General features: G+C 36.0%; 1 protein-coding gene across 1 annotated transcript; it reads right to left on the bottom strand.

Moving 5' to 3' along the window:
• Window positions 1-256: 256 nt before the first annotated feature.
• Window positions 257-3,705, bottom strand: LOC140866777 (endo-1,4-beta-xylanase 5-like). The gene is made up of 6 exons (XM_073271824.1): window positions 3,633-3,705; window positions 3,283-3,329; window positions 2,926-3,148; window positions 2,113-2,276; window positions 754-1,632; window positions 257-670 (listed from the first exon to the last, which is right to left on the bottom strand). Exons 1-6 carry the CDS (start codon window positions 3,688-3,690, stop codon window positions 305-307), a joined length of 1,737 nt encoding a protein of 578 aa, XP_073127925.1. The 5' UTR covers window positions 3,691-3,705; the 3' UTR covers window positions 257-304.
• Window positions 3,706-13,339: the final 9,634 nt, after the last annotated feature.

The following is a 13,339-nucleotide window of genomic DNA, read 5'->3' as shown; positions in this document are numbered from 1 at the left end:
AAAATCAGTCTCCAAATGTTTTAAATGTGCATGAATAATTGATGGTAGGGTAACGAAATTAATAAAAATATGAAATAATATCATTAATTATTAATTAATACATTGTGTAAAATTGATTCAAATTCGAACAAAAAATATCTCTAAATCCAATAAAATTGGGTTTTACTTATTAGTTGTTTAATGTTAAATATAGAAAATAAAAAAAATACAACTCATAAATATTAAATTGTAAAATACTAAACAGTGTCGTCGGTGTTTTTTATTCAAATTACTCATCGGTGCTTGTTTACACTCTTTTAATGTATCACACGCTAAATCTAATCTCATACACCAATCCGCCGGCTGCTTCTTCTTCTTGGGCCTCGTTTGGCGCCACGCTAAACTTATGGGTTTTTACTCCCAGGGGATGGCTGATTTCTGCTTCATATTCACCGTGAAACAAGGACGTTTCAAACACGCCTCTCGCGTCCGTGGTTTCTTGAACACCATCTGCTTGGGTCAATGTCCGAATGAACCTGTCGACAACATCGCCGGTGGCTAAATTCTTGAAGTTGTTGTCTGTCAAACACATGGTGTAGCATCCGCCAGGACTCCATGCGGACCAAAATATTATGCCTCGTACTGCGGCGTGCGCATGAATTTCCCGTAGAATCTGATCCAAGTAACTTGCCTGTTCAAATGTTAGAATCATATTTAATTAATGGTGGGATTTGCTCAAATGAGAATTCTTGATAAATTATACACTACATTTACCTGGTTCGGCCCGGGCTTAACATCCAACTCTGTAACCCACATGGGCAATCTAGCGGAGGCTAGCGTATCGAGCGAAGACCTTATATATGGCAAATTGGCATATGTGAAATGGCCCTGAAGCCCGATCCCCAAAGGGCCATGGTACCCCTGTCGCCGCATCTCCGAGATCTTCTGCAGATATTTCGGCGGCGAGGCCGCTGGATCACGACTCTCCTCGATTGTGTTGTACTCGTTCAAGAAAGGCATGGCCTTGGGGTCGATACGGTTCGCCTGCTGGTAAAAATTGGTTGATGCATTGTTTCCAAGCTTACTCTCGAAGAACGAATTGTGTAAGTTCTCGTTCATCACGTCCCAGTGAATGAGTTGGCCCCTGTACTTCCCCACCACAGAATGTATCCTCCTCTCTGAAGCTGCACGCAAGTCATTCGGCGAGAGTCCTTTGACCCACCCAGGCTGGTAAGTTGGGTCGGCCCAGAAGACATTGTGTCCACGAACCGTGATCCCGTGGGATCGGGCCAATCGGAGCATGGAATCCGCGAGTGAGTAGTCTTCGGCGCCAGGGGATCGCTCGGTTGATATCCATTTCAACTCGTTTTCGAACACGCTGTATTTGAACTTCGCTGTGAACCAGTTCTGGTACGCGGAGTTTTGGAGAATGTTTTGGTTAATGGCACATCCCAATGGGAATCTCATTCCGTTCTGTTTGATGGAGACTGTGGCATTTGAAGTGGGTCGGCCATGTTTATCCAAAACTTGGAATTTCACTGATTTCTTGCGCATCTTTTGGACGCTTTGATCTTGGTGGGATTTCCATTCTTCATGTGTAAATGGTTGGAGTGAGATGCTATCTGCCCGTATATCTACTTCTGCATTGTCGCTCTGCATATTTTTTGAGGGGGTAAATTGCATATATTGCCTTTATGAAATCCCGTGTTAGTTAATAACCCCATGTGAAAAAATTTTAAGCTAATAACCCCTGTGATTCTAGATTTGTAGCATACACACCCCTTCTGGCTAAAAAATGACGAAAATGCCCTTGACTTTTATGAACTATTTAATTTATCATTTATTTTATGTAGGGGTATTTTCGTCATTTTTTAGCTGAGAATGATGTGTATGCTACAAATCTAGAATCACAGGGGTTATTAGCTTAAAAAGTTTTTACAGGAGGTTATTAGCTAACACGGAATTTCACAAGAATGATATATGCAATTTTCCTTTTTTCTGAGGTGAACAACATATAAGATGATTTATATATTTCACAAAAGAACATCTTTGTAAACATAAAAACTAGAGATGGACAAACGTGTTTGTTTTCAAATGAGACGAGGTAGGTAGTATAATGAAGAGGGAACTAACCTGAAAGTAGAGGTCGGCAGGGCTGGAAGCGTTGACGACGAGACCGCCCTTGAGCATGGACCAGCACCCCTTGCGTGCGATGACCCAACCCGCAGTTTCATAGCTATCCTTTGTTTTGAACATGGCGGCTATGTGCGCTTCTCCATGGCTCACTTGCAGCCATGCTAAAAGCACATGCAAGAGCAAATAATTGAAATTGCTAAGAATTGAAAGATATATAGGAACCATAACACTGAATTCCAACAGCATAATGATCGAAATCTTAGGGCCAAAATTTTATAAATAATTAATATTCAGCTAAACATGGGATTTTTTTCAGGAAAAATTGCATATATCACCCATGTGAAATCCCGAGTTTTCTAATAACTTCCTATGAAATTTTTTTAAGCTAATAACCCCCTGTGATTCTAGATTTGTAGCATACACACTCTTTTCAGTTAAAAATTGACAAAAATACTCTTACTTAAATAAATAATTAAATTAATTTTGTTTTATAATATTATATTTAATTGAGTAAAATAATCAAATTTTATTTAAATAACTATGAAAATTATATATAATTATTTTATCATAATATTTGTCATACATGAGCAATATTTTAATATTAAATTGTCTTATAACATTAAGGACATTTTAGTCATTTTTTAGTCAGAAGGGGATGTATGCTACAGATTTAGAATCATAAGAGGCTTTTAGCTCAAAAAAATTTCATAGAAAGTTATCAACAAACACACGATTTCACATGGATGATATATGCAATTTTTCCTTTTTTTATATATTTATAAGTGCAATTATCGATCCAAATACGAATACCTGAAAATGTGTAAAGTTTTTCCTTCTCCAAGTGAAATCTCTGCGAGAAGCTATGAAATGACCGACTTCTATTCGAAGCAACGATGTATTTGTTGCCATCTTCTGATTGTCGATGCTCAATTTTCGAGTCCCCGAATCGAGTCCATCCCTCCAACCCTCTGTTTATCTCGGGATTCCTCACTATCCCTCCACCATATTGTGGAGCAAGAGGATTTTTCATACACTATAAAATTTGTATGGTTGCAACAGGAAAAAAATAACATGATTTTACATATTCAATCAAATTAATATGATACTTCGAGTCTATAATAAATAAAAGAAAATTCCTTGAACATCTGAGTAATTGAGTTTTTTTACCTCATTCGTGAAGATGTAATCATAAGGCACTGCATGGATTTTTAGACCTATACATGATGACAAAAGTTATTATTACCAGTATAACCGCTTTATTTTAGCATCATCGAAATTTTCTCATGTGACAGTAATTTAATGTTTGAGATAATTTCTAAGAAGTACTTTTTATTTTTTTTAATAAAATTTTGAAATTTTATGAAAATTATTGTTGCTCGATGATGGTAGGTTTTTTTTTTCTCTTAAAGTTGATAACATAAAATCATATTTTTAAAAAAATATTCTCGCTCCAAAAAATATATATTGTGATAACGAACCAATTATAGCATAAACGAAGAATAGAATCATCATATTACCCTGCTCGAGATAAAGAACAAGAAAGAAGAACAAACAATTCTTCAAGATTTTCGCCATAGATAGATAGGACCTTAACAATTTTTTTTCCTCTAATTTTATCGACAATGCCATGCAGGATTTATAGTGTTAGTTATTCCCTGTAAATTAACTGTTATAATTATCAATACCCATAGATTTAATTCCAGAATTAATTTGTGGAAATTTAAATTGACTTTAGGCACTTAAATACATAAAATGATTCATTCGAAATAATTACGTGATGCTTAATTAGATTTAGCACAAAAATAGAAATTCGTAATTAGTATGAGGAAATTATGCGTCATAAGTCAATATATGTAATTGTGTGCAATATTTGTTTTTGTTAGGTAGAGCAATCGAATCATTGCTTGAACTACTAGTCGTGCATTTTAAAAAATTTTAGTTGCATCATTATCACTAGTTATAACTTTTGGCAAAGCGGCAAGGGATCGGTTCTACAATTGGTATCAAAGTCAAGAGTCATGGCTAGGTTCGATTTCAATTGATTGCAAGGAGTGCAATTATTGAGAGGGAGATTGTAGACGTTGAGTGCAATAATTGTCCTTACTTGGTAGAGCGATCGAACTGGGCTAGCTGTTGTGCGGTTTAAAAGATTTGAGTTGCATCATCACCAGCTATAGATTTTGTTAGAACGGCAAAAGCTCGATCCTAAAATATATATATAATTTATTAGGAATCAAAAGATTTAATTAGCACGAAAAAATAAATAAATTCGTAATTAGTGTGAGGAAATTATACGAGTCCATATAAATGTTAGGATCAAAATATTTTTGGCATTGTTTACAAAAACATTCCCTCTCAAATTATTTTAAGGAAAAATAAGTTTTTTGGTCCATTAACTTGTCTATGTTTTGATTTTGGTCAATTAACTTTTTCGATGTGGATTTTGGTACACTAACTTTGCATTTTCAGTGTTTTTTGGTCCAACTGCATACGTGTTAATTTCTGATTGGTCCAAAATGATGACGTGGACCAATCAAAAGATGACACGTATGCAGTTGGACCAAAAAACACTTAAAATGCAAAGTTAGTGTACCAAAACCCATATCGAAAAAGTTAATGGACCAAAACTCAAATAAGTTAAAGTTACTGAACCAAGAAACTTATTTTTTTTATTTTAATTTGAATGAATTATCGGATCAACAACGTGAATTGGAAGAACAGTTTGAAAATTGATGATATGGTAAAATATCATAATATTTTTATTATATTTTAGTGAGATATTTCATAATATTGCATGAATATACATGACCTAGTTGTTTTATACTATAAATAAGTTGATATATATTACTAAAAAATTCTATAATGACCAAACTCTTTAACTATAAATATTTTTTATTGAATTAAAGTTGAGGCTCTTAGTTATAACTTCTAATTAATTTAGTGATATTTTATTTAAAATTACAATTATATGTTAGAGTTTTTCACAAAATCATGTTTTTATACGTCAATGAACATGATAATCAAAATACAAAAGAAAATCGAGCATTATCTCCAGCCATTGAATGATTTGTAAGTATTCTCCTTTCCTCCTGATTTGAAACCTTCTAAAAACACCAACCCTTCAGCAGATGGTATTTGTGTTCTTATGGGATGTGTTCTTAGGGACCTCATACATCGCTATTTATAGGCATTTTTGATACCATCAATTAGATGATCGGGAGAACGATAGTCAAAAAGATTGGTTGCATACGCATCTCAAAAGTCAAAAGTAAAAATACACATGTCTCTTCCGTCTAAAATATCACACTACGGTTGTCGCTCTGTCCTCCTTTTGTTTTGATGTCTCATGATAATATGATTTGTTAAATTCAAATCTTTCTTTCATTCTCCCACTTGACACATATACAAGGCAATATATAAGAAAACAAAATACATGAATCACGACGATAAGCATCTGATAACAAGTATTATCTTCCATGAATCACAATGTATTATGTCTCTCAAGCTTGTACAACTTAATGAATAAATATTATGTTTAATTTATTCGGGGTCCAACTTTATTGATATTTTTCGAAGAATATGTACACAACATCAATAAAGCATGTCATAATCTATTATAGGCAAAAACTATATGAGACAGTCTTACAGGTTAATAATGTGAGATGAATCTCATATTTGAGTTATACATAAAAAAATATTCATTTTATCTCAAAAACATTATTTTTTATTGTGAATATAAATTGAATTGATACATTTTATGAATAAAAATATATAAAACCGTGTCGCAAAGATCTACTCGTCTTATTATTACTCTTTCTCACTATTGAATCAATTGGGCTTTAATAATTCAATGATAGCCATTACATCAGATTTTCGAGACTAAATTGTCCCAAGGGTAATTAATTGACCTGACAGCTCGACAAATGTTTGATTTTCTTATTATATAAATTGGCAGTTTGTACGTAGAATTATCGAGGAATGAAAATATGGCGTAACAAAAGTGAACTACATCATTCATTATTTTTTTTATAAAAAAAAAAAGCATTATAAAAAATAGCTAAATTAGTGTATGTAATTGAATAATTATTTTAATAAATATATTTAGCAGAATCTGAAAATTTTCTAATTGTAATATAATATTTATATCTTGCGCAATAGTTATTTAACTCGAAAAATTGTAATGTAGACAAAAACTTCTATTAGATCGTTTCACATATATATTTTGTAAAATAGATCTCCGATTTATGAAAATATTTAATTTTTTATGTCAAAAATATTATTTTCACTGCATGTATGATCGGATCGGGTTTTCTCACAAACATATATACATCAAACCTTATCACAAGAGAACTAATCTTTAATATACGTGTACCAATACATGCATAAAAATATGCACGTTCATATATACAAGATGCTAATATATATAGAAGCTTAATATCGTGAATTGTATTACTTGATTGCACACCATTTCGGTAGGGTTTCACAAAAGGAACCGTACCTTTTGTTTTCATTTGAAAGTTAAATAGTTTTGTTCATGATAATCTCATTTTTGTTAAAGAGTAGGGTATAAAAATCATTTCCGTTCATGATGAATTTTCCATTATTTTCATAATTTTTTTTGCGCTAGCTCAAGTCTCAAACTCTCTCCCACATATATCATCGATCATACGCATTCGCGTCTGAGTGGTACTATAGTATAGACATATTGGAGCTTTCGGAAGCACGTTTTTGTTTATATTAATGCTTCCACTTCAAGATTTTTTTGACGTTTATGACGGTTTAAACGTCAAAAAACTGTAGTAACCTAGATTTCATTTTAAAATAATAATATAAGAAACCGGATTAAGGGTTCATATTTAACCAAATCCAAGGCTTAATTGGGCTTCAAGAGCACGAATTGGACTTCCAAGCATGGACATGATCCGGAACTCCGAACCCAGATCGGAAGCTCCGAACCCTACAGATCTGAAGCACGGGAATGGAGCCAATTTACTTCGGAACTAAGGCAGGATCAGAAGCTCCGATCTCCAGCTGCCAACAATGCTCTATGAATAAGCCACAAATTTTGACAAGTTTCAGACGTAGAGGAAATCGAAAGCTTCGATCGACACGCGTCACGCATGCAGAGATCGAAAGTTCGGAACGGAGGCTCCGATCGTGGCTGGGAGTTTGGCCTATAAATAGGGGTCTTCGGAGTTCATTTCTGAATACGAATTCCCAAGTTTCCTTCTTAAGTTATATAAGTGTGAGGAATATACTTGAGGGTCCTATCGATTAATAGAGAGGTTCTGGAATAACAAGGTGTTGTTATAGTCATTCAGAACAAGCGACTCCAAAGGGCTGACTACGGACGAAGGTATGGTCCGTAAATCTTATTAAGGTTTGGGAGTATTTATTAGCTTAGTTAAGGTTGAACTTGTGTAGTGATACGGTGAACTTTTGATTATAGTTTTGGAACCTAGGTCCTACTAGACTTGAACTAGCCTAGAGGTACGTAAACATTGACTGAGATTGCAAGCGAGTATATATGTTTATATGATGCATTTACTTGACATTATTATGTGGCATGATGTATCTTTTACTGCTTTCTATATTCATATGTCATGTGCACATAGATGTTGAGCCTATACCTTGTTATACCCTGATTATAGAGCCGCTCAACTCTATACTTATATATAGTCGATCATTGGGAGTACCGCGACTGCAGAGACAAGGATGTATGTTTACTCCGATGTACTAGACGAGTGTGGTTGTACCCAGAGGTTGGTCCGTGAGGTTGCAGCACTCATGTGGCGCCTGTACTGAGCATGCCTTATCAGATGTCGACGACCCGTTACCAGTCATCACGATTGCATGCATCATGTACATATGTTTACTCATGTTTATGTAATGGGCATTAGTCCCTCACGTCCTAGTTGTTATCTTGGACACCCCATTCCACGGGGCAGATCGTATGATGGACGGGGCTGGGAGTTCGAGGCAGGGCTAGGGAGCCGGTGCTCATAGTATATCTTATACAGGTGGATTCGTGTAGCTATATAATGTTTTAGACAGTTTTATTTAAGTGTTTTCGATATGGTTATATCACTACTAAGTATTAAGCTTTGAACAATTGTACTAAGTTTGTTATGTAAATTATGGTTTATGTTTCCGCATGTTTTACTCTGTTAAGTGCTTATGTTTTAATTAATATTAATGCATGTCATAGTTGCCAGTTAGTAGGTGATCCAATACAGGATCACTTCATTTGTGGTATCAAAGCAAGCATAGATTTTGGGATTAGTACTACTTGGGATTTAGACTAGTCTTGAGTAATTATTTGCGCATTTGGGATTTTAATGTGCAAATCTTTTTCAGATATGGCTGATAGAGGAAATGAGAGCAATGGCAGTGTTGTACAGGCAGGTGGTAATCATCATCGCCATCACCATGAGGGTAGACGTCGCTATACGATCAATAAATTTCTGCAAGTAGGACCGAAACCCTTTATGGGAGGCGAGAATCTTGATGAAGCAAGGAATTGGATGGCCAAGATCGAAAGTGTTTTTCGTGCTTTCGAGTATACTGAAGAGCAGAATATGGAAGTTCTTGAGTTTGTTCCTGATGGATGTGCACGGTTATGGTGGGATGCAAAGACAGCTCAGGCACGTACTGAGAGAGGTCGTGTGACTTGGGAGGATTTTCGTCAGCAGTTCCAGAAACTTTATTTTCCTCCAGTTGTTCGCCAGGCACGATCTATGGAGTTGCTTACGCTGAGGCAGGGATCCATGAATATTGATGAATATCAGCAGCGATTCATTGATCTGCTAACTTACAGTCCCCATATCAATGAAAGTGATGCGTCCAAGTATGATCTATTTCTTCAAGCGCCCAACCAGGATATTTATTCACAAGTGGTTGTTTGTGATGATCCGACATCATATGAAACTCTTGTTAATCGGTGTTGTCAAGTGGATAACAGCAACAGGCGGGCACAGCTGATGATGTCGATTCATCCTGGTGGATTTCATGGGCCTAGGGCTCAATCTGTTGTGCAGTCAGGGTCTACTTATTCCTCTACAACTACTACTTATGGATCTTGAGGTATGTTTTGATTTGGGAAGAAGAAAAAAAATGATCGTTGTAATCACTGTGGAGGGAAGCATCCTACAGCAACTTGCCGGAAGGAATCAGGTGCTTGTTTTATTTGCGGCGATCAAGGGCATCTACGAAGGGATTATCCTACTCATATGGGAGCTGCTAGTGGATCGGGATCACATGTTGGATCTCAGGCTTTTATTCATCCACGTCAGCCGCCAGCACAACCTAGTTCTTCCAGTTTTCGCCCACGCACTCAAGAGGGGGGGGGGGGGGGTATTTGCTCTTTCTCAGGAGCAGGCTACAGAGGGAAGCGATCACATGTTGGCAGGTACCTTCTTGTTATGTGGTATTCCTGCACTTGTTTTAATTGATATTGGAGCATCGCATTTCTTTATTTCTAGTCGTTTTGTTAAGAGACATAGATTACCTCATGTATCATTAGACTTGGATTTAGTTGTATCTACTTCAGTAGAGCATGAGGTAGTAACTAAGCTTCTATTTATGGGTTGCCTTCTGGAGTTTGAAGGTCATGTGTTGTCTGCTAATCTGATGCTTCTAGCGATGACATATTTTGATTGTATTTTGGGAATAGACATGCTGACTTTGTATCACGCTACTATGGATTATTATCAGCGTCTGGTACAGTTTCATCAGGATGAGGGTGATAGCTGTTATTTTTATGGTGAGGGAGCATGACCTCCGATGCCACTTGTGTTGGCTCTGAAGGCATGTCATGCCTTAGAGTCAGGTGGGGAGAGCTACCTCATTTATGCAGTTGATATGTAAAACGACCCTAACTCTCTAAATGTAAATAAGTATGCGGAATTTTTTTTTTTTTATACTTACTAAGTAAAAATATGTACATACATGCCCATACATATATGCACAGAATAAATAGATTTAAAAATAAATAACTTAAATAAAAATGCAACCTTTACTAAATTAAATATCTGAGTCAAACATTTAATAAAATACTAACATAAGCAAAATAAATAAAATTTGCATGCACTAAAAATGTTTAAATAAAATGAGTAATAATATCCACCACTGAAAATAAATAAAATGTATGACATGATAAAAATATTCAAAACATGACGTAGACTCAGACAACGGTCACGGGGTTACTGCATGCCCGCTCATAGGTCCTCGCCGCCGGTGGGTACTACGTCCTCCTCTACGTACTCACCTGCACCATATCAGTGTAGTGAGCCTAGAGGCCCAACATGCTAACATAACAAGGGTTTAAAATAATTTAAATTACTTTAATACTAATACATAACATATACATGAATGAGCATGCTTAAAAATATCATGAACTTAACATAAACTTAAATTAAACTTGAATATCATAATAATACATAAACATTATTGAGCAAAGTATTTTCTAACATCGAAAGGTCGTATCCATAGTGTAACCATACATACATTAAATACTGATCAGCATGGTAAACCAACGTACGTGGCGGTGACGAATAACCTCTTAAATTGGCAGTAAACTGCCCTTCAATAGTTCACATATGGGGACGAATCCCCCTTAAATTGTCACACTACTTCAACTTCCAACATAAAATTATTTTTTTTTGCTCAACCTTAAACATTAAATCATGCATAAAAATTATTTCATGAATGCATGTACTTAAATAAAATGTGTGTCCTTCATATATATTTAATTTAATTTCATACTAACATATAAATATTAAAAATAACTTCCATGCATAAAAATAATTAAATATATATTCAGGACACATGCAATTTCTCATGGGTTGTACTGAACTGCTGGCCCTAACACTCAAGCCCAATTCCTTAATTTCTGGCCCATTAACACTGAGACTGGCCCATTAACATACTTAAGCCCATTAACACATTTCTAAGCCCAATAAAATTTCCTGGCCCAATAACACTCTATTCTGGCCCAATAGGCCCAAAAGCCCAACGACTGGCCCAATAATTTCCATGGGCTCTAAAGCCCATAAAAATTAGTGGACTAACTTAAATTAATTATTTAAGCCCACTAAGAAAAATTTAATATAGCCCATTAATTTAATTAAACTAATTAGCCCAATTAAACACTTAGACTTATTAATTAACTTAAAAATAAAATACCCGAGCCCAACTAACTTAACCCGGACCCGGACCCAACTAACATAACCCAAGACCCACTGACTTGACCCGGACCACCAACCCGACCCGGACCCATCACTGAAACCCTAACCCGATCACACCCTATTCCCGATTCTGCTGCGGCCGTGAGCAGCAGCCACTCCTTGGCTGCTGTCGGCCTGCTCCGGCCGCCCCTGGCCGGATCGCCGTCGCCCAGACGTAGCCCACGTCTGGGCGGTTCGAACCTAGTCCTTGACCCAGCCCCATGCAACCCACATAACCGAACCCGAGCCCCCTTCCACGAAGCCCTATTCTGCGCATCCAAAGGACCCGACCTGCAACAGCTGGTTTCCTGGGCTCGTTTGGCTCGAGCCACTCGAGCCATTCGAGTCTAGGCAACCCTCACACATCCTAAATCCCTTCGACCAGCAGTGGTACGAACCATGGCTAAAAAAATCATGAATATGATCAAGAATCACAAGAACAAACGCATAAAACCATAATAAATCTCATTTTTCTGAAAATTCTTGAAGGAAACTGATGCTCGCGCACACACACACACATGAACACTGATATGGCACATTAAAATGAAAAGAGACATGCCTTGCACCGTTAAAAGAAGAAAAGTAGGCGCGTGGAACGATTCCGGGACGACGGGGCGACGACAACTTGACTTGGAGCTTCAAAAACGTGGCTATGGAGTCCTAGGGGGTGATGGCCGATGAAGAAGATGATGAAGATGGTGGGGTGGCGGCTGAGTGATGGTAGTGGGGTGTGGGGTTGGGTAGGTTAGATTAATCTAGGTTTTTAAAATAAATAATTAAAATTAGTTAGATAGATAATATAATTTAATTAGATAGGTAATATACATAAAATATAAAATTTTAAACTCTTAAAAATACAAAATAATCAAATATAAAACATAAATCCCGAAATATAAAATTAAGGGAATTTTAAAGATAATAAAAAGTCATTATTTTGGCTTATTTTGAATAAAAACGGACTCCTAAAAATATATAAAATTAAATACTGATAATTTTGAGGAAATAAAACTCAAAATAATATTTTTGGGCTCTTAAAAGGCTCATGAAATACATTAGATAGAAAGTTGTCATCTCGTCCGTCCACGGTCCCGTCTACGCGATAAAATAATTTAAATACCAAAAATCATAAAAATCTCAAATTATGGGTTAAATGCTTGAAAATAAATCTTAAAACATGCACAAATAATTCACATAATAATTTAACCCATAAATCTAAAATTTTAAATAAATAAATTTCCTAATTATGCATGCGAATTTACGTATTAAAATATCGGGTGTTACAATATGTCCACGAGTATTCAGGGTATTGATCAATTACATGTGGTCAGCAAATTTCATGATGTATTCCCTTATGAGATTCTTGGTTTTCTTCCGGTTAAAGAAGTTGAATTTGGTATTGATTTGGTATCAGGAACAATACCTATATCCCGAGCACCTTATCGTCTGGCTCCGTCAGAGATGAGGGCATTGAAATAGCAGTTGCAGGATTTGCTTGATAAGGGATATATTCGTCCGAGTTTTTTTTCGTGGGTAGAACCTGTTTTATTTGTCAAGAAGAAGGATGGATCGATGCGATTATGCATTGAATACAGACAGTTGAATCGTGTCACCATCAAGAATAAGTATCTGTTGCCACGCATTGATGATTTGTTCGATAAATTGCAGGGTACTTATGTTCATTCAAATATAGATCTGAGATCAGGATACCATCATATGCGGGTACGAGACTCAGATATTGCTACGACTGCTTTCAGAACCAGATACAAACATTATGAATTTTTGGTAATGCCATTCGGTTTGACGAATGCACCGACAGTTTTTATGAATATGATGAATCAAGTATTTCGAGAATACCTGGACAGATTTTTCATTGTCTTCATTGATGATATTATTGTTTATTCTCATGACAGAGAGGAGCAAGCACAACATCTGAGAATTTTTTTACAGACGTTAAGGGAAAAGCAGTTGTATGTGAAGCTAATCAAGTGCGAGTTTTGGCT

This window comes from Henckelia pumila, chromosome 4 (genome assembly GCF_033568475.1).
Source record: "Henckelia pumila isolate YLH828 chromosome 4, ASM3356847v2, whole genome shotgun sequence".
Lineage (NCBI taxonomy): Eukaryota > Viridiplantae > Streptophyta > Magnoliopsida > Lamiales > Gesneriaceae > Henckelia > Henckelia pumila.
Note: the sequence above shows the minus strand (reverse complement) of the source record. Positions and strands in the feature narration are given on the sequence as shown.

Coding starts and splice junctions, on each gene's coding strand:
- LOC140866777 (XM_073271824.1), bottom strand. CDS start 3,690: ATGGCGAAAATCTTGAAGAATTGTTTGTTCTTCTTTCTTGTTCTTTAT. Junction 2,277..2,925: donor AAAACTTTACACATTTTCAG/GTATTCGTATTT, acceptor ATGTGCTTTTAG/CATGGCTGCAAGTGAGCCAT. Junction 1,633..2,112: donor CTGCCGACCTCTACTTTCAG/GTTAGTTCCCTC, acceptor AAAAATATGCAG/AGCGACAATGCAGAAGTAGA.